This window comes from Pinus tabuliformis, chromosome Q, assembly GCF_031772625.1.
Source record: "Pinus tabuliformis cultivar Carrire ecotype Pingquan chromosome Q, CPIR1, whole genome shotgun sequence".
Lineage (NCBI taxonomy): Eukaryota > Viridiplantae > Streptophyta > Pinopsida > Pinales > Pinaceae > Pinus > Pinus tabuliformis.
The window spans coordinates 923435475-923458054 of NC_142296.1; the positions used below are offsets into that span (position 1 = coordinate 923435475).

General features: G+C 38.4%; 1 protein-coding gene across 1 annotated transcript in view; it reads right to left on the reverse strand.

The window, feature by feature from the left end:
* LOC149222478 (ABC transporter B family member 25, mitochondrial-like) overlaps positions 1-22580 on the reverse strand; it is a 553005-nt gene that overhangs the window by 438707 nt on the left and 91718 nt on the right. The window contains exon 4 of the mRNA XM_089385458.1: positions 19879-19950. Coding sequence (XP_089241584.1) covers positions 19879-19950 — 72 coding nt within the window. The remainder of the gene's footprint in view (positions 1-19878; positions 19951-22580) is intronic.

The window sequence follows — 22580 nt, forward strand, 5'->3', positions numbered from 1 at the left end:
TAGTGTTTTTCATCATTGTTTAAATAATTAAATAACTTCTTGAATATAAAAATGAGTAAGAGATGATAAACCAGTAATTGCAGTAGGATTTCTAATGTGTAGATTCAGAAATTTTCACAAAGCCTAGATGACTTAAAGGTAAATGAGGTATGTATGCTTGTACTCAATATTATAAAGTTGTGTTGTATGGTTGCAGGTAACATGGATCACTGCTCGATCTTGAGAAGCATGATCAAAGTAAAGGAATCTCCTCCTATGAAAGGTTGCCGAAAGGCATGGGTCACACTAGATAAAATCAACTTAATATGTCCTCATATGAAGTATGAGGTGGTTGACTACAATTGAGGAACTCTTATTGGAAGCTCCTGGGAATGAAATGTGTGAAAAAAGGAAGGAAAAGATCGTGAGATATGCAACCATGGTAAAGGCAATCAACATCCGAAAGACCAAGAAGATTTGACTGGGATATATCCATGAAAGATATGAAGACTCTGATGGAGTCTGAAAAAGAATGAGACCCTTGGCAATATCTTTGGGAGATGTGTCGATATGTATGCAGGATGTTGATGAAAAATTGTAGATGTCATGATGAAAGACCATCACAAAGGCAATGTTGATTTTAATGTTCATTCCTTTATTTTTGAACAAATATCTAGATAGGTTTATGCAGGACTGCCAAGGGAAGATCTATGGATGTCTTCCACCACTGGTGCACGTGTAGTAGGATGAAAGACCCTTAAGTAAACATGGCATGAAGAAAGCAACATGGCATGAAGGAAGGCCAGTTATGGATTGATGGATCACTTTCCGATGATGACATGGCTGACTCATGGATGAAACTGTTGGATGGTCAATGCCCTATGTATAAGTCCCAAACATGAAGACTCCTACATAACGAAAAGAAGTTCATGACATCGTGAGGAGGAGTTCTTCAAACAGTTGGTTGTCCCATCATCTCCACCTGAGGAGTTGTTGTAGGTCCCTAATTAAGAGGGAGCCTGGAAACAAGTTTCTTACTTGGAAGAAACTTGGAAATTCCTAAGCCAAGAGGGAGCTTAGGTACATTCCTTCCGTAGGAATGAGTACATTCCTTTATTGGAATAGATATGTCTTCCCTAACTAAGAGGGAGAGATAGACACATCATTCTTGTCTTCACTTGGGAAGACAGAATGGAGGATTGGGTAATCTCATGGCATCCAATGCTCTTTGAGGATGAGATAGGGCATCCAAGATAAGAGTAGTCATAGAGGACAGATATTCTTTGAGGACTGGGAATCCAAGATAAGAATAGTAACCAATCCGATTCTTCTTATGAGAAATTCTTTAGATTGAGAATGACCAAGTACCATTACGAATACCTTCCCAGTTAAGAGGGAGTGTTGAAAAGTGTAACTAGGTTCGATCTTCATAATGACATGTAATTGTGATTTTTGTAAATGATGTAAAGAAGAGAATAAAATTATTATTGGCTTGTTGCATGGGTTTCATGAGCAAGGGATTTTATTTTTAGATGGCTTCCATTGTGAGCCTTTAGGATTTGTCATAAAAGTCAAAAGAGTCAATGTCATGTATGAATAACTCTTCTTGAGCATATTACAAATGTATATGAGTCAATAGAATGGTCTAGTAACCCTCCAAGACAAGCACAAAGTTCTCCTCTTCAAGTTGGCCTCAAGACGAAGTAGAAACTCATGTCGACTCACCTAAAATGGAGACACACCTATTCAATTTCACAAGTCGGCTTATTTATATGGACAACCACAATATATAGGCGTGTAGGGTATTCACATTTCCATAGTGAAGAAGTTCGGATCACACTCTGTAATTCGGACAGACAGTTACAGTCAACACTTCGGACAGCTCTCTGAAATATCGGGTGAATAGTTCAGTGATAAGTTCGGATATCAGTTCAGTGAAGAAGCTCAGATAAGATACAAGATTGCAGAGATTGGTTCGGTCTTATCTCTCAGTGAAGGAGTTTTGGTATACCTTTGTAATTCGTATATGAGATTGCAGTGACACAGTTCGGTGAGAAGGCAACGCTAAAAGAAGACTACAGTTTAGTGAAGGCTGCGTTTCGGTGAAATGTCTGTTTCGATGAAGGGGTCTCGGTGCTACCACAGAAAGAAAGATCCAGTGCTATCATAGTCTTAACTTCACTCATGTCACAGTTTCGGTGATATCACAGTTTGGGTATTGTTACAGTTCATGAGGTCTCGCTGCTCCTACAAAGTGATAAGATCTCGTGATGCAGTCTCAGTGTTAAGAAGGTCGAAGTGGAAGAGGAGTCAAGAAGAAGGTTGACTATCAAGAGAACTTGTGTCTTGGTCTTGGAGTTCAAACATCAGAGATTTCAAGTGAAGATTCTATAACTTCATCAGTGCCTAAAGTAAATCAGGAAATTACCACACACATGTTAAAGAAAGGTCAAACAAAAAGAGCTTATTATCTACATCTGAATCATAAGAACAAACATCTCAATCAATCTACGAATATGTATCACTCAGAACAAGAACCACAAACTTATCTTCCGAAGACTACTAATGTCAGTACAATTTAGTCTTGTGATAACAATTCACACGAAGTATCCAGTAACCACAAGATTGTCCCTTCTCAGTATGGCAATTTTATTTATCACTCCAAAGGTCATATCAACTTGTATCGACAAAGATGACAGTCCCAAGACGAGAATACATTCGAAACATAAAAAGAGATCAAACCTTTTCATCAACAAAGCTTTGAGGACAAAGCTTTATGAAGAGGAAGGCAATGTTATGAATAAAATATATATAAATAATATAAATATAAATAATGGTGATAATTGTAATAATGATTAGTTAATTAGAAAATTAGTATTGAAGGGGTATGTCTAAATGGGACATGACCTTCCATGAAGAGAAACTTGCATAGGGTATAAAACGTAATATTCCTAAAGGAAGTATACAATGATAAACAATCAAACATAGCCAAAAACTACGTTGTTGAGCCATTTTATTATAATATTAAGAGGGTACAATGAGGTGTTGGAAAGAAGGCACCTGGGCTTTCTCAAGGCAAGCTAACTAAGCACAAATGAATAATAAGAAGTCCCCTTCAAATACGTTGTTGCTCAATCTCCTAGCACTACGTTGAACAACCCAAAAATATGTTGTTGGGTATGAAGATCTGTTGTTAGGGCCTCCTCCAATGCTCAAAAAATTTTGGGAAATTAACCATGTCCTCTCCACCAATAACCCACAATACCCACGAAGTAATTAACCAAATGTTGACCTCGGAATTTCGGCCCAAATTTTCCCTAGCAAATCTAGCTGCTACTTGGATTAGGACCCCTGTTTGACCCTTCAAATCTACCTAGAAAATTCTACCAAAATATTTTTGAGATCCTTGTCAAAACCCAAAAAAACCTAGAAAGGTTTTGTCCTAGTTTTGATGCTCCAAAATTGACCCCCAAATGCTTGGCCCTCCTCCACCAATAACCCACAAAAACCCACGAAGCAATTGGCCAAATGTTGACATCGAAATTTCGGCCCAAATTCCCCCTAGCTGCTCTAGTTGTTGCTTGGATTGGGACCCCTGTTTGACCCCTCAAATCTGCCTAGAAAATTCTGCCAAATTATTTTTGAGGTCCTTGTCAAAAACCTAGAAAAACCTAGAAAGGGTTTGTCCTAGTTTTGACGCTCCAAAATTGACCCCCAAATGCTTGACTCTCCTCCACAAGCAAAAGATGTAACCTATAGCAAATGTTTTGTTTGTTGCTCCACCAAAATGCTAGAAAAGCCCCCACAACACTTCCCCGAACTCCACCTCAAGTTTCAGTCCCTAACTCCCTTCACTCCTTAACCTCCAAGCGTGCCTCCTCTAAGAACTGCGTAGTCCATGTGTTGTTGCTGCCAATCCTCTCCACAAACTCACACTCCCTGCTACTGGTATGAACTAGTATAGGTAGTACTCCCTCCTTGGGCTGGCACTTGAAGTCCACCAAAGCAAGGGTTGAGATCTTCACTCGGAGACACTCGTGTGCTAAACAACACAGCAGACTTGGCTTCAGCTCAAACGTGCTATGTCAAAGACACAATTTCTGAATAGATGATTGAATGACCAAAATGAGTGCCTCGTGCTCTATTTATCAAAGAGCCTCCAAGATGCCCATGTGGGCCCAGCTCAACTTTCCCCCACCAACTTCGCTCCGATGAGATTGTGTTGCCCATGTGGGCCGCAATTTTCTATGAGTGGCCGCCATGTACCATTAGTGGCTCGATTTTCTCCCCCATCCTCTAATGTTTGGGCTCACATTTGATCAAAAATACATGTGGGGCCTTTAAACCCACACTTCCTAAATGTTAATGTGAATTAATTCAAAACTAGCCAAAATTGATATTTCCCTTAGCAATGTTGCTAAGTGGGAATATCACGGTCCTCCCCACCAAAAATTGTATGTCCTCAAGCAATGCCTGAAGAAGCATCCTCTCTAGCTGTTGCTCCCTAGTGTCGCTGCAAAATGTGGCAAGGTCCTAAATGTGCCACTGAATTGTCCCTAACCTCTGCACTGTCTTGACATGAAAGAATCCTTCAATACCAGGATCCCAGGCCATCCTGTCCAACGTGAAGCTCCCCTCACTCCACTCACTATCCTTCCCGATGCAAGTGCCAGAAGTCCCCTGCTCCATCAGCAACTCACTAAAGCCCAATGGAAGATCTGCATGATCTTCCCCTATAGTAGCCTACTCATCCCTAAAGGTTATTGAGCTATGAAGAGTTGTGATGCTTCAGTTCCCTGCTAGTCCCAGAGTGGTGCCACCATGCTGACGTTGTGCTACTCTGACTATGACATACTTCCCATCATGCGCGGACTGTATCCTCCCCTCCTGAGGCCTAGTGGCAAAAAACCTGTGAGAGCACACCTCATCCTGCCCGGGCATCTCCATGATGCCAATATCTACCCCTCCACTACTAATCTCAACCCTAATTGGACAAGTCTGCCTCGCCATGCAGTGGAGGTCTCAATGATCCCCCATGTGTCAAACCCAAAGTGAACTAGATCATCCTCTGCCATGACCCTACTCATCACAAAGTGGAGTGATCCACCTTCCAACCGGATCCCTGGATCCCCCAAACATAAGAGAAGCTCATAACTCCCATTCCTCACAGGATGACATTGCATAACGTTGTTACCTACTAGAACCCATTTGGCCCTCATCTCTGACCCTTGTACGTATCCCCGGGGTGGACCCCAAGTATCAGGAGTATGTCTCATGCATGCAAACCTTCCCTGCTCCTGCCAAACCACGCAGTGAAATCCACTATCCCAACTCCTGATGATACACTTGGACACTACTCGAAGTCTGGGTACCCTCCTGTAGACGAAATCAACCATCCACCGTCCTCAAGTGTGAGCCTAGGGGTGAAACATATGCTACCTCGGCCATCAACCACGCCATCCCTAAACCTATATCTAACAACTTGTGCACCTACCAAATGTCTCAACTAGAGAGTCTCCTCCCGGCTCATGACACACCATGTCTCATCCAACTGTCTAGGGTGAGCCTCCCATGTCCCGCTACCTGAATGGAGAGTGTGAAGGGGCAACAACCAAACACTCTGTGACTGTAAGCAACAGATGATGGGCGGGTATGTCCCAAAGGGTATGATCAAAAATCTGTCAGAATGCTCAAGAGTAATCCTACAAACGATACTCCCTTTGCCTCGGATCTGCTAATAACCCCCTCGAATTCCCGTCTCCTCTAAACATGGTGTCCCCAAATGCTCAACAATGTCCTCATGGATCCTAGGTGAGTTACATCCAATGGTACACCCAATGCCCTGGTCCATAAGTCTCCTTGGAGGCAACACTCCAAGAGCCCGCTGCATTACATCATGTGTGATTGCATACCACCAAGTATCATCGTACTCCTCGACATGCCACTATATGCTGCAACCTGTCCCTGTACACCACTGGTTACCCTCGGCCACAGCCATACCATCCTGTACCCTCCTGCGTCCTGTCTATGTCAAGGCACCAGTCACTCCCCGCATGTACTCAATGTAATGTAAGGCACTCCTACCCCACAACGCAATCCAACACTCTACGATACGCCACCATGCACCTCCATGTCCACATGTAGTCCATTGCTCAATGCTAGATGCTCCCACACATCCCTGGTTGTGATGGCCTAGAGTTATGTCTCTATGTGTCGACCCACACCTGATCCGTATCATTAAGTCCACTGTCGCATCACTATACCCGTCGATGAATGGATCTTCACTCCAAATCCTCCCCGAGGGATCCAAGAAGTGAATCTCCCTGTGTCAACAGTGATGCCACCATTGCTCTACTCCTTTGTGTCCTCTGTGCCCTGCATAAAGGTGACACAGAGGACACAAAGGACAAACTCCTGCCAGAGTAGGTTGATCACCCCGTGATCCTATATACAATCGTCATACCAAGATAATCAAAGGAGTATGTCCATAAACTGGTTGGCCACTGGTGCTGACCCCTAGTGAATGTGTACGCTCAATTGCTAGGTCAATTATACCATCCAGGTCGTAGTCAACTGACATACCTGGAAAATGATATGTAGTCCCACTCGAATCCCAATGCCAGTTTGGGCTTCCAGTATCCCCAGTGCCTAGAAGCTCCTACTGAGCTACACCCAGGTCCACCACCATCTCCATAGCCCACTCCATAGGGTACCAACTCAGAATCTCTTGCCATCCAACCCTAAGAGAGGGATCGAATGCATGAACTCCTGCACATAGAACAACCCCAACATGCGGATGTTGCACCCTGTGCAACTCTGATTGTCTCATCCCGCTACCCAGGTCAACACATGAGATCTGACTAGGTAGCTTTGTCTCTCTCTCTCCAATGAGAAAAGGTGACCCAACAGTGCTGCTAACCTAGTCATCCCCTCTAGTATGTCTAGACAACTCTGCCTCTCTCAATCCAATGCGTAAGGATGGGTTGAAACTTGATAACGTTGTAGATCCTGTCAGTGCGTCTCTGAAGTGAACTGTGTTGAAATCCCAACATATGATCTCAATGTTTCCCCTCATCACTGGCTAGCCCAAAGGATGGCTACACATCCTCCTCCATCATGGGCTCGTTATGAGCCTCCAACTGCTCCTCGAGAGACAACCCAACATGCAAGACATGCTCACGAGTCAACTGTAGGTGATTGTTGTCTGACAACTCTATCATAGATCCGGATGCCTATGTACCTATTGGCTCCTCATCAATAGTGGAGATGTCTCCTGGCACCTTATCAATGGATACCTCAATGACGGATGACATCTCATCAACGGGTATATGCTCAACTATCTCTTTGCCAACCATGGCCCCTTGAACTACTTTCTCGTCTTCCTCCTTAACCCTCCTCATCATCCCAACAAAATTCCACTGAATCTCCATGGGTTTGTGCACACCTCTTAGTTCACAAAACTCCCAAAAAGAGAGGGATGCCTGAATGCCATGACCCAATGATTGGTATGCCCTCTAGTTTGCTTCCAATAACTCCACATCAGTTGCAATCATGTTTGGATTCCCAATTGCGGAATGAATCAACTTCTCCCCCACATCAATCATCATTTGTTGCATCCTAATCACCTCATTCAAGGTTACTGCCATGTTGTTTGATTCTAATCTTTCTTTCGATCCCATGATTTCTTAGCTTTTATTCTGGAATTGTCATACAATGACGGGTTTCCCACAGGTAGAGCCAAGATTATGGCTTTGATACCACTGTAATATTCCTAATGGAAATATACAATGATAAACAAGCAAACATAGCCAAAAACACACAGAAAAATACTCAAGCATCAGAGCACCATTTTAAAACCAAAAATTGCGTTGTTGAGCTATATTATTATAATATGAAGAGGGTAAAATGCGGTACTAGAAAGAGTGCACCTGGGCTTGCTCAAGGCAAGCTAGCTAAGCCCAAAGAATAATAAGAAGACACCCTCAAATATGTTACTTCTCTATCCCCTGGCTCTGCGCTGAACTGCCTAGAAATACGTTGTTGGGTGTGAAGATATGTTGTTAGGGCCTCCTCCGGTGCTTAGAAAGTTTCGGGAAATTGACCTTGGCCTCACCACCAATAACCCATGAAGGAATTTGCCAAATACTGACCTCGGAATTTTGGCCCAAATTTCCCCTAGCTCCTCTGGTTGCTGCCTGGATTGGGACCCCTGTTTGACCCCTCAAATCTGCCCTAAAAATTATGCCAAACAATTTCTGAGGTCCTTGTCAAAAACCCAGAAAAACCCAAATAGGGTTTGTCCTAGTTTCGATGCTCCAAAATTGAACCCCAAATGCTTGGCACTCCTCCATAAGCAGAGGATGTAAACTGTAGCAAATGTTGCGTTTGTTGCTCCACCAAAATGTTGGAAAAGCCTTCACAACACTTCCCCGGACTCCACCTCAAATTTCAGTCTCTAAATCCCTTCACTCCTCAACCTCCAAGTGTGCCTCCTCCAAGAACTGCGCAGTGACTGTGCTGTTGTTGTCAATCCTCTCCACAAACTCGCACTACCTGTTGCTGGTATGAACTAGTATAGGTAGTGTTGTCGCACAGAGTGTCTAGGCACCGCGACAATGCTCAGATTGGGGGTTGTCACCCTGATCCCCAATCTCTCCATTTAAGTTGTCTCCCTACAGTAGGCTAAGGGGGGTAGACCCTATGGAAAAATGGAATAAAGAAGAGCTAGTCGGGAACCAACCAGTTCGGGAGACACAGCAAGGCGATCAAGTACTTGATTAAGATTTAGCAAGACTTAAGATTTGATTAGATTTTAAATGATTAATACCAGTGCCTTTTGGAGTCAATGATCTTGCTAGGTAAATGAAGACCAAGTAATCGATTAGCAACTGCTGCTTAGGAAACAGAGATATGAAATCTATTTATAATTTCACGATAAAACTCTTTAACAATCGCTTGAAAATATTTGCAAAATGTCTAACATGTAACGAGCATTAAATAATTCAAGCAATGACGATCAATTTCAATAGATGCGCAATGTTCTAGCAATTAAATTTCAAGAGATACAAATACTTTAATCAACCACGAGATTTAAACGCTAACCAGTTCAAATCCTAAAATTTAAATGATTATGCTTAGTGACCCAAATCTAGGAAATTTACCACTTTCAAATAGTTAATCTTCAGACATAAAAATTTAAGCACATTTAACTATAGAGAAATGGCAAATACTAATACCACAAAAATTTACTTTTAGATTTTACCCTTAGCACCAAAGACACCAAGAAGGAATTAAAAATTGACAAATTTAGCTAGTCCTTTAGGAAATCTTTTTCAATGTGCTAAATAAGATTAAAAGTTTTTCATTTTTAAAAGTGACCAAAACATATCGAACTGGCTTAATAATTTTTATTTTATTTTTTTTAATGGGCCAGAGGCCACATGGAAAAAATTTAAATCTTCAAGTGTGAAAATTTATTTCGATTTATTTTCTAGCCACACAAAACAAACCTTTTAGGTTTTTTTTAAGATTTTTAATGTTTAAAAAAATTTTAATGTTTTTAGATTTTTAAACTTTTAGGATTTTAAAATTTTTTTGATTTTTTTTTTAATATCAAAATCAAAATAAAACAAAACAACAAAAAAAATAAAAATAAAAATGAAATAAAATCTAAATGAAAACTTTAAATCGATTTTGAATTTTTTGTTTTTAATTAATGAAATCGAAACAAAACACACTTCATACAACAAAAATATACGCTACCTATCTAACCTAAGCTAGCATATCTAACTAAGAATACGTAAGTTTGAAAAAAAAAGGAAAACTCAAATGGGATTGTAGTGTGCAGGTCTTGAGGTGGAGATGAAGAGCAGGACGGCGGCAGAAAGGAGTGATTTGCAAGTCTATGACAGCGTGGAAGGGTTACGATGGAGGGTTTAGCAGGTTAAGAAAATCACGTGAGGAGGGCAAGGGAGAAACGACGGGCAGCGAGCAATGGATGAGGGACACGGAGTTAGCAACGGATATATGGCAGGAGAGAAGACGAGTTGGAGCTGCGATGAGGGAGAACAATGCAGGTCAGAAACGTTGAGGGGAAGGCCGCATGTAAAGGGAAGGGAGTCGCGTGGATATGGGAGAGAAAAACGCAGGTTAGCCGAGGCTTGGGAAGGGAGCTGCGTAGAATGGAGAGAGATTAAGCAGCGAGGGAGAAGATGGACAGGGCAACGAAGGATGAGGAAATCGATGGAGTTGCGCGTTTCTATGACAGTGCAAATGAGAAAGGTTAAGCAGAAATATGGAACGAACTGCATGGAGCAAAAGAAATCCGAGCGTTGAAAAAATTAGTTGATGTGGCAGAGAGATAGACACTTTTCAACGGCAAGGGAGAGGAATCAAACACACGGCAGCAAAACCCTTAATAAATTTCGAAAAATGATTCTGCTGGAAAAAACCCCAGGCAGTAAACAAAATGGAAAATCATTGTCCAATAAAACCTGAAATTTCCAGATTAAAATGTTATATTTGCTTCAGGATTTATTAATAAAACCCTTAAAAATTCTGTCCAAATTTAGAAAATATTTGAAACCTTGGACTGCAAAACAATTCCCCTGCAAAAAATGGTTTTGAGGCCAGATCTTACCCTCTAGGGCCTAGATCTGGCTTCAAAATCAAACTTCACCTTCAGATCTACAACCTGTTTCTGAAAACAAGAACACCCAGGACCCAAATATAAATGAAACTCTAGAAAACCTAGTTAGGAAAAAGAAAAAACAAAAAATTTTACAGATCTATGCACAAGAATAGCAGATCTATCAGATCTGGCGAGTGTGAGTCCAACTCCGCTCCCAGATCTGATAATCCAAAGCACTTAACAGCCAGATTTATTAATTTAGCACAAAAAAAAATTAAATTTTTAAATTTAAAAGGAGGTGCTTAGCCCCAAAACCCTTCATGCATCACCAAATAAAATTTCTTATGATAAGCCCAAGATCAAATCAAAGTGGGCTCTTCAGAAAATACGAATCGAGAGTTGGCCGGTACAGCTGAAAACTTCCCGGAACACCCAATGATCTAAAAAAATAAAAAATTTCCTGCACAACTCAGTTCAACCATCAACATAGGGCGAGAAAACGATGATAAAATTCAGATTTAATAGAGATACCTGCCATTATATTCAAAATTTAAATTACAATTCAAACCCCAGTGATTAAGCAAAATACATGTGCCCAAACCACTCTTCAGAAAGCTATCATCAATGGCTGAAAGAAAATCTATGCATGAAAATAACACATCTTACAGCATTTCCACGAAGAGTAACACCAACAGAAATTAACCCCAAAATCTTTCTTTATTGCTCATGAAAAGATTACAAGAGAACTTTCACTTAGTACACGATTCAAAGATCGAATACCTTCAACTGACAACTGACCTCCTATTTACAGATAAATCTTTTAATGGCTAGTTCGAGTGATCCTTGTCAAAGTAATCTCGACCGTTGATGAAAATCAAAATTTCTTTTAATCTCATCCATTAAAATTTTAAATATTGAGGAAATTTCGAATTTTTCAATTAAATGCGTTTTAATAAATTCAAAAATTAAAATTTTGCATTAATTTCCTCAAAATTGACTTTGACTTAACCCTAGGGACCAAATGCATAAAATTTAGCAAAATAATCAATTTACTTTAATCCCTGGGGCTTTTAAAATTTGAATTTTAAGGAGTCCAAAGACTAAGGTTAATTGATTATTTTGCTAAATTTTAAGCCTTTGTCCATGGGGTTAAGTCAAAGTCAAAACTTTGAGGAAATTAATTCAAAATTTAATTTTTGAATTAATTAAAATTCATTTAATTGAAAATTTCGAATTTCCTCAATAAATTAAAATTTCAACGGATGAGATTAAAAAAAAAATTAATCCTTACCAACGGTCGAGATTGCTTTGACAAGGATCACTCGAACTAGCCGTTGGAGGATTTATCTTTAAATAGGAGGTCATTTTGTCAGTCAGGATCATCCGATCGTTGGATCGTGTACTAAGCTGTCAAGCTCTCTTGTATACTTTTTTGAATTAATGCAAAAGTCTTTGGGGTTTCAACGTGCTGTAGTGTTCCTCTTCATGAATTTATGGTAACATTGTTTTAATTTCTGTCTAATATTATGTGAAAACTATCAATCAATAGCTCTCTTAGAATAATCTGAATACAGGTACCTTATTCAGTTTGTTGGATTTAGGGTAACATTTTTAATTTTGATTGAAGTAGCAGGTATCTCTATTTCTTCATAATTTTATTGTTGTTCTATTTCTCTACTTGCTTTGATGGATGATCTAGTGTTTGCAGAAGATCTCTCAGGTTCTCATTGAGCGTTTGGGGATAGTCTTCAATTGGACCAATCAACTCTCAACACATATTTTCCAAAGAGCCTACTTCATATAAGCCTCAAGATTTATCTAAAGATAATCTTTTTTTTGCAAGGTGTTTTTGGGCTAGTACCTCTCTAAAATTTCAAAATCTTTTAAATATTTTGTGGAAATTTTGATAGATCTGGATATTAAGAGCCTTAAATTATCAGATCTGGGAGCAGAGTTGGACTCATACTCCTCAGATATGATAGATCTGTAAATTATTTGTATAGATTTGTAAATTATTTGTATAGATATGTTATTTACTTATGTAGATCTGAAATTTTGTAAAATAATTTTGAATTTTAACACTTGGGTTTTTGGGATTTTCTCTATTTTTGTACATATTGGGTATTGGGATTTTCTCTTTTCACTTGTGCAGGAATACATCTGAGAAATCAGCCAAGAAAATCTTCAGATCTAAGCTAAATCTAGACCCTGGAGAGCAAGATCTAAGCTCAAAGATTGTTTGCAGAATAGATCTGAGAAATTAGCCAAGTAAATCTTCAAATCTGAGCTAGATCTAGACCCTGGAAGGCAAGATCTGGGCTCAAAGATTGTTTGTAGGAATAGATCTGAGAAATCAACCAAGTAAATCTTCAGATTTGAGATTTTTCAAGCAGATCTGGGGGTTTTGAGAAAGATCTAGGCCCTGGAGGGCAATATCTTATCCCAAATCTTTTTACAAGGCCAACCATTAAAGGTTTTGCAATAAATCTGAAGATCTGAAGCAAAATAATTTTTTCAAAACAAGGTTTCAAGTTTTGGGGCTCCTAAGTCCAGATCTCCCTTCTCCTAGCCCAACGCTAATTCTATTGGGCCTAGTGCTAGCTCTCATTAGCCCTAGATTCCTTTGCTCCATTTCTGATTTGAATATTTGATTTTTTGAAGCTAATCATTGGTGGATTTTGCAAAAAATTTGGTAAAAGTTTGTGTTTCAGATATTGAAATTTTTTTGGCAACTTGGGCAAATGATTGTCAAGGCCTAGAGCCTAAGGGTTTGATCTCTAAACCATCTTTTTTCTCACTATTTGCTACAACAGTCATATACATTTCTAATAGTGGTGAAAAACACATCTAAGTGGTTTGAAATTAACTAAAAAATTGCTAAATACATTAATAAGTCATTTATGTTTGATGTGTATCAAGAATTTGGCCTAGACCAACATTTTGGATCACTGCTATCTCTGAATAATTTTATTTCTAAAGTCTGAAATATAACAGTGGAAAAATTTCATGTGGGTTAGCCTAAAATCAGTTCCTAAGTTGTCTAATAAATTAAGGAATTAATTTCTTGAGTTGGGAATTCATCATTAGCCTTATTTCATGTTTTAATTGTTGGTTGTGATAAGTATATCAAATCTGATATAATTCTGGAAATCACATCATAACAGGGTGAAAAATTTTGATAATTCATGTGAGCAAGTTTGGAAAATTTTCAGTAAAACTTTAGCATAAAGATATCATTGATAGCTTACTATTTTCATTTTCATATTGTTGTTGTCATAAAGTTTTTCTTACTACTGTCCTAAAAATTAATTTCTGAAATTAATTACTCTATCATGGAATTGTGATAAAATGCATATCCTTTGTTTCATAAACTGAATATTTTTTTTGAGTATCTGTTGACATTGATATCAAATTGCAAAGTTGTTTTTGTTCTCTTTGAGCTAAATTGTATCAAGAAGATTTGAAATAAGCTGGTGTTTTAACTATAGTATCTTCAAGTGTTTATTTTCTAAGTCTTCATCTAAAAAAAAGGGTGAGCATTTCATTTGGGTAATTGATGGCTTTTGCCGCATAAGTGTTTTCCCATTCTCGAGTCTAACTTCATCTCATCTTCAGGTGCATTTGCATATAAGTTAACTTTGCATAGATAAAATTTACTTCCAAGCATAAGCTTGGTCGATAGACAGATAGATCTCCATCCGTCTTTTCTTGAAAACCCTGTTTTAATAGTACTTAAAACAGTGACCTTGCAGCGGTTAGAGCCACAGTTCTCTACAGCGCCGGAGGCACCGGGTATGTTAGAATTCTAGGAGAGGTATCGTTAATCACACCTTAGTGTGCTTCCCCTGATCTTCTCTTTGCCAATTACTACAAAATCAGGCCCAATACAGAAAGGATTGAATGGTTCACATTTAAATAGGCATTTAACTAAAATTAACCAAGATTCCTGCATTTCACATTAAGTTTTAGGATCTGCATTTGTCATATAAAATAGTCATTCATCTAAGCAACAGTTGCTAATCGATTACTTGGTCTTAATTTCCCTAGCAAGATCGTTGACTCCATAAGAAACTGGTATCAATCGCTTAAAATCTAATCAAATCCTATAAGTCTTGCTAAATCTTAATCAAGTACTTGATCGCTTCACTGTGTCTCCCGAATTGGTTGGTTCCCAACTAGTTCTTCTTCATTCCACTTTTCCATAGGGTCTACCCCCCTTAGCCTGTTGTAGGGAGACAACTTAAACAGAGAGATTAGGGATCAGGGTGACAGCCCCCGATCTGAGCCGTTGTCGCGGTGCCTAGACATTCTGTGCGACAACATTTTTGGCGTCGTTGTCGGGGATATTTATTTCTCGGCATTTCAACGACTTTTCATCTTTTCATTTGGGCCGGCAACGACAACATTTTTTGGCGTTGTTGCCGGGGATAGAGTTTTTTTGTCCTTGGTCCTCACGACATTCATCTTTCATCTTTCTATCATTCATTTTAGCTGGAAAAGTCAACACTCCTTGGCACATCTCATATTTTCCACCATTCATTAGCCTGTCAAGCGGCACAACATTTCCTAACGTCATTTGATATTTTCATCGCCCTATCTTTCGTCATCTCATTAATCGTTTCATTTGCACCTTTAGCACCTGGACATTTCGGTTCGTTTTTTGTTTGGGTGGTGACTCCACTTCTTCCATTTATTATTTCTCAAACAAGAAGCCCCCCCTTATATCCAGTTGTTTGTTTCCTTTTGGATCTTAGAGTTAGATTCATGTTCAAGTGACGACTCCATTTCTTTCATTTCTTACAAGAATTTCTACTAGAAGCTCGCTTCTTGTGGATCTCTTGATTTTCTTGAACAAGGGTCTCTCTTTATCATCCATTTGGTCCCTCATTATTCCTTCAGGGAATTCATCATGGATAATTCGTTTACCCCATGTCATTTTACTGATGTTCTCCATGATATTCCGGAAGTGGCCATTCATAAATTGTCTTTGTTCTCGGGTGGTGATTCAGTCGCTGTTAGAAAGCATCAATGCAGGTTTACTCATACGATACTCAGATATTGTCGTTCTCCCCAATATGATCATGAAGATGTCAAAATGCATCTATTTGTCTTTTCTTTAAAGGGTGATGCTTTGAATTGGTTTAATAATTGTCCTGAAGATTCTTTTGCTTCTTTACAAGACATCGTCAATGCTTTTAAAGATAGATATGGTTATCAAGATAGCTCGCCTTATGCCCCTAAAATTATGCAACAGAATGAAAGTGATCTTGTGAAAGATCCAACGATCAATGAAATATTTCAAGGCAATTCTCCATATCATGTGCCATCCACTTGTACCGTTGCAGATCAAATCCATGACAGTGGGAAAACAAGGACAAGTTGTCAAATCAATGTCGACAATGAAAGGGAAAATGATAAGAAAATTATAGAAGAACTAATGCGGCTGGTAAAAAATATGGAGCTTAATCAAGAAAAATTTGTAACTGATTACGTCAAGGATATGAGAACTCTAAACACCCACCTGGAAAAACGTGATAGGGACATGGAAATCATGAAAATTAAACACTCTAATCACGTAACCTCCTAGTAGAAAAGTGTGCTCAGAATATGGAGGATATGAGGACCGACATGCAGAAGGAAATGGAAACCATGAAAGCTAATCATGCCAGAGAAAAGAATTCTATGCAAATCAAGTTATTAGCCCTAGAGGAAAATATGACGATCATGGAATTTAATCATTCAAATCATGTGATTGCCATGGAAACAAGTTATCAAGAAGAAATAAGTTCGATTCGGGACAGATTGTCAATTATGGATGAAGAAATGACCATCATGAGATTTGATTATAATAATCAGTTAGCTATCATACAAGCAAATCATGAGAAAGAGATAAACTCTATGCAACATTGCTTGATGACCATAAAAGCAGATAATGACAAAGTAATAAAAGATATGGAAGCTAGTTAGATATGTCTTCAGAATAAGTTATTGAACATGGAGGAAGACCATGCCAAGGAAGTCAGTGCTATGAAGGTTGAACACTCTAACCAAATGGATGCCATAACAATACAGGTACAGAAATTTCAGCATCAGTCAGAGGATGAAAGAAACAAGGAAACGTCAACAGATCATAAGCCTCCCTATCTACTGCAGCAAGCTCCATCTTATTATGAGGTCCTTTGTTCCATTGAAAAGTGGCTAATTGAAGGTGACCTGGATAAAATGGAAATTAATAATCAGGTTGATGCTCACACGGTTAATCCACCAGTCATAGAAGATCAAGTTATAACTCATGACACCTGTGAGACTAATCCATCATTCTTGACAGAGAAGATGCAGAATGAAGAGAGACATGTCATGCATATCTTACATACTTCATCTGAGAGTTTTGAAACAAAATGTTACACATCGTTAGTGATACAACCTGACACAAAGAAAAAGCGCAAGAGAAAGAGAATGAGAAAGCGATTTGATGCATCAGATGGCCGCGAGCAGCTTGATTTTCGAATAGGAAAAAGTCCTACCATATGCAGGACTGGACATGGGACATCCGAGAAACAGCGAACGGACTTGCCTGAAAGCAAGCAAATGCTCAATATGTGTTGTATTGAATGCATCTGATGCCATGGGGCATCTTTGTATTGTATTTCTAAACTTATGCCCTGTTATTTCAGTATTTCATTTTGTAGTTAGATTTGGTTTTTCAATTTGTTAGAATAGTTAATAAATGAAGAGCTTATATCTTTCCTCTGCTTAACGTTATATGATGATTTTTGGATGGATGCTACTTATGTTTTGTTGTGTGTTGCGTGGATGCAGATTCTAGATTCTCACATTCCTCCAATGTAGCAACATGTCCCCAAGTAGAGCCAGATGTTGACCACTACGTGTCAACGACCCATAGCAGTACACCCCCTTTTTCGCAAAAGGGATAGCGTCTGATCAATGTGTTCCTGCCATCTAACAATCATCATCAGCTTGAGGATCATCTTATAATGTAAACCCAATCTATATGTGTATAATGTAAATAATCTCAGCAGATCCGTGTTGTGTATGTAATCACCTAGGTAAACCTACTTTTCTAGTAACGATCTACATTCTGGGAGGTTTTTTGTCTCACCGATCCATTCTCTGATGGTTGGCAGAGTTTTCCTTCAGCCTTACCCCAAAGCTGGAATGGATTTTGTCACTGGGATCTTAGGGGAGTCCTAATGTTCTAGATCGAGTCTATGTAAAAGTGATTTGGGAATAATCCTAACTATTTGGTTAGGTTATTTTATTACAAATTGCTTGATCTGCTAAGATTATATTTGTGTCGCAGAACTGCGTACTTTGTGAAGGTCCTTTGTAAATGGTTTTTTCCCCTTGAGATGTAAAAAATGTAAAAATCATGATGTAAAGTGCCTTGAGAGTTAGAAAAAAAATTTATCCCCTCATAGGTTAATTAATTAAATTTTTTGGCCAAAATTAATTAAAATCCTAAGCCAAAAATTTGATTAATTTTAGGTCCTAGGTAAATTTAAATTCTCTAAAGGCAAAATTTGTGGGTCCTCTAAAAATTAAATTTTAAGAGGTCCAGAGACTAAGGTTAATTGATTATTTTGTTAAATTTTAAGCCTTTGGTCCCTGGGGTTAAGTCAAAGTCAAAATTTTGAGGAAATTAATTCAAAAATTTAATTTTCGAATTAATTAAAATTCATTTAATTGAAAAATTCGAATTTCCTAAATAAATTAAAATTTCGATGGATGAGATTAAAAGAAATTTTAATCATCATCAACAGTCGAGATTGCTTTGACAACGATCACTCGAGCTAGCTGTTGGAAGATTTATCTTTCCAACTGGTTGGTTCCCAACAAGTTCTTCTTCATTCCACTTTTCCATAGGGTCTACCCCCCTTAGCTTGCTGTAGGGAGACAGCTTAAACGGAGAGATTGGGGATCAGGGTGACAGCCCCCAATCAGATCTGTTGTCGCAGTGCCTAAACATTCTATGCGACAACAGATAGTACTCCCTCCTTGGGCTGGCACTTGAAGTCCACCGAAGCAAGGGTTGAGATCTTTGCTCGGAGACACTCGTGTGCTAAACATGACTGCAAACTTGGCTTCAGCTCAAGCATGCTATGTCAAAAACACTTTTTCTGAACAAATGATTGAATGACCAAAATGAGTGCCTCTTGCTCTATTTATCAAAGAGCCTCCAAGATGCCCATGTGGGCCCAACTCGACTTTCCCCCACCAACTTCGTTCCAGTGAGAGTGTGTTGCCCATGTGGGCTGCAATTTTCTATGAGTGGCCTCCACGTACCACTAGTGGCTCAATTTTCTCCTCCATTCTCTAATGTTTGGGCTCACATTTGATCAAAAATACATGTGGGGCCTCTAGAGTCTAAACCCACACTTCCTAAGTGCTAATGTGAATTAATTCAAAACTGGCCAAAAATTGATATTTCCCTTAGCAATGTTGTTAAGTGGGAATATCACATATAAGCGGACCCTCACTCTCATTTGTAACATCATTTTTATTTATACATTTTAATATATATTCTTGTATCTTCAATGGAGATCTACATATTCCAAGTCTTCTTGAGTATTTAATTTGAAGAACGAACTTTGTTCGCTCCAAACAACACCATGTTAGGATTCACAACTTGTACCAAACTCCCAAAGCTCACATCCTCTTCACAGTACAGCTGAGAAGAATGCCTTGAAATGCAAAATAGTCTTTGCATTTTCAAGCGGTAACAAGCCTGATGAGAGAGAAAGTTAGCTCTGGTGAGGGTGGGCTAGCTTTCTGCCTGCAACATAGCTAGCCTTGCTGATTGTGTGGCAGGTCACAAGAAAAATTTTGAGCACTAATAAGTGTTTTATTCCTATCCCTTTCGTGCACACATCATTACCATTTTGTTTCTCATATAAACAAAACTTTCATTTGTTTACTAATTATTCAGTCTATCCTTTTAAAGCCTAATGTTATAGCCACTAGAGAGGTAAGGAATCTATAGGAACCAAAAATCCATAACTTGATTAATAAATCTATCTTTTATGATAAATTAAAGCATGCCCTATTGCAGTACCATTTACTGCAAAATGTATTAGAGTTGATTCCACGATACTTGCAGGATGATTCTTTTAACCATAATATCATTTTCAGTGAAGCCTGCCTACAAGATGATTCACATATCAAATTAATACTAGAACTCAGAACATAAGTTCTCTTAGGAAAGAAGAGTGCAAATTGAACAATCTAAATCTAGTATTTGAATTTTGAACCTGAACCACTGTTTCATAATTTAGCAGAGCATCAATTGCCTTGCCTGACACATGCTCCTCAGCTTTGTTTGCCTGAAATGCAGATTTGTCATACAAATCATTAAAAAATAAAGTTCAAAACAAATAAATTCATTTTCCTAGGTCGCATTGCACCAGAAAAAAAATGTCAATCCATTAGTATTAAATAGTATAACAAATTGTCTGATACAGATAAAGTAAATCCTAAGCGCAAAGAAGTATTAGGCTTCTATGATCTCGTGTGAGTCAAATGAACTTCATTTAAATGTCTACCTCATTTGGCAATGAAATGAAATTTTTGTACTCAGTTTAAATCCTAGGACCGATAATTTAAAATATATCAAGTGTGATCTTAACCTCTTGTACTTCCTGCAGAATAATTCTACACAATAAATTTCCTTCCCCTTAAATCCCAAGACCAAAAATTTAAAACATATCAAGTGATCACTTAAGCTCTTGTACTTCCTCTAGAATAGTGCTACACATTGTAAGGGCAGGTTGGGCAGGTCTCTGTGTCCTTTAAGGGTTCAAAATCAATCTCAGCACATTACAATACATCATTGTAACAGATATTTTCGATTGCAAATTCTCTGGGCCCAAGACAGTTATTCATTTGAGGGACAGTAATTTGTTCCAGTAAAATACAACATATTGACAGGTAGGAAACTTCCATATCATAGTTCCTCGTTCCTAAAAACAGAAGTTTATTCATTATATTTACAGAAATCTTTATCCAAAGTAGAGGTGATCCATATGTAACACGGATCAACTGTCCTGGTATTAAAAATAACTGGAATAATCTCAGATAATGATTTGTCTTTACAGTATGATGGCCATTTCATTGAAAAGGTAGTGGCATGATTTCAACTAGTTTTTATGTGTGCAACATTTTTCTTATAGATCAAATTAAGCATGGCTCATCCAAGATCATTCTAAGCATGGAAGAGATTTAATTACAAGAAACTTCTAGAGAGGAGGCATATATGTTATCCATGAAATCTTTCTAGGTTATAGTCAGCTGTATCCTATAATATATGTCATCTAAGAGTTTACAATCATCTATTGGACACCCCCACATCTTTTCAAAATGAAGCATCAGCATAATTCTTGAGCAACATACCTTTCGTTTAAGTGATCACCTTGGATTCTCATGTAGCTATCATGCTATCCTAATAAGAATACAACACAATGCTCAAGGATGGAGTGAGAAAGTAGCAACTCGAAATGAATATGTCCCTAAGAGGGGATGTGTGGCACCACGAAACCTAAATCCACACAAACCTGAACAGTAGGATCTTCAAATACACACTATCATCAAAGAATGTGTTGATCTACAAATGTCTCCAGAAAATGGACTTTATCCCTGGCAATGGTGCCAATATGTTATCACATAAACCCTCACTTCTTGAGATAAAGTCCTAAAGCTCAAGTAAGGTTTTGGTGTGAAAAAGAGTGAGTCCACTGTCACCTCACCAACCCTCTTCTACACTTTAGGCTGGCTCAATGGCAGCTTCCCTAGGATAGGATTACTGAAACTTATGCAATACAGTCCAAGGTGAAATGAAGAGAAAATTCTGGCAAACAGTTTTTTGATGGATTGAATAAAATAACTATAAGTGGAAGGAAGGGCTGAAGACTAGTGTGTTTCCATTGGGCAATGAGATCAAACCAAAGGGTGAAATGAAGAGAAAATTCTGGCAAACAGTTTTTTGATGGATTGAGTAAAATAAGTGGATGGAAGGAATGGAGACTAGTGTGTTTCCATTGGGCAATGGGATCAAATCAAAGGCTCACATGTGAGGTTATGCTAATGATTTAAAGAGGATAATATGGATGAATCCCTCAAACAACATTTACTGTTTCTTTGCTGTCCCAAATTACAGAAATTTGGCTAAAGATATTACTAAAAGAGGCAACATCCAATATTTATGAAGATTATGACTAAGAAACAAGGGAACATAGAGAACATTCCAAAGATAACATAATAGAAAATGGAGAGAGCATACCAAATTGTTATTCCATAAACATATGTGAAGATGCTTCAACAACAAGAGAAATAGCAATATAGGTCTAAAAGATTCCTCACCCACAAGATATTTGAGTTGATCCTCCAAATGTCCCCAGTAGATATTCAACTAAGCACCAAGAGATTTCTCCCCTAAACCGAACCATGAGAAATAATGATAAATGCAAACCTTTATATAGGTTTAAGCTCCATTTTCATTTACAATAAAATATGAATTGATTTCCTAGCCCCAAGGTGCTTAGGTTGTTGTGACCAGTGACTCGAAGTTGTGGCTATTGCCTCTTGAGTTGTGACAATTCCTTGGGAGCCGTGCCTCCATACGAAAATATGTAGAGTGATCTCAAAAAATACATGTCATGAGTCTAAGGCCAAAGTGCGACAAATAGGGGATCCATTATTAGGCATAAGATAAGTGTGCTTTCTAGGCATAACAACCTTTACAATACACAAGCAACACTTTTACATAAGAGCAAAGTGAATAAAAACCTAGGGTTTTCCGAAGTCATGTGTCCTGGTAGATCCATCCCAAGATGTATTGTTTCAAAAAGGAAATAACAGTGATAAACAAAGCAAAATACTCATACAACACAGAAATATTTAGACAACAATTAAACACCCATAAAATTGCACTAGAACTGTGCCAAACTAAGCCATTTTA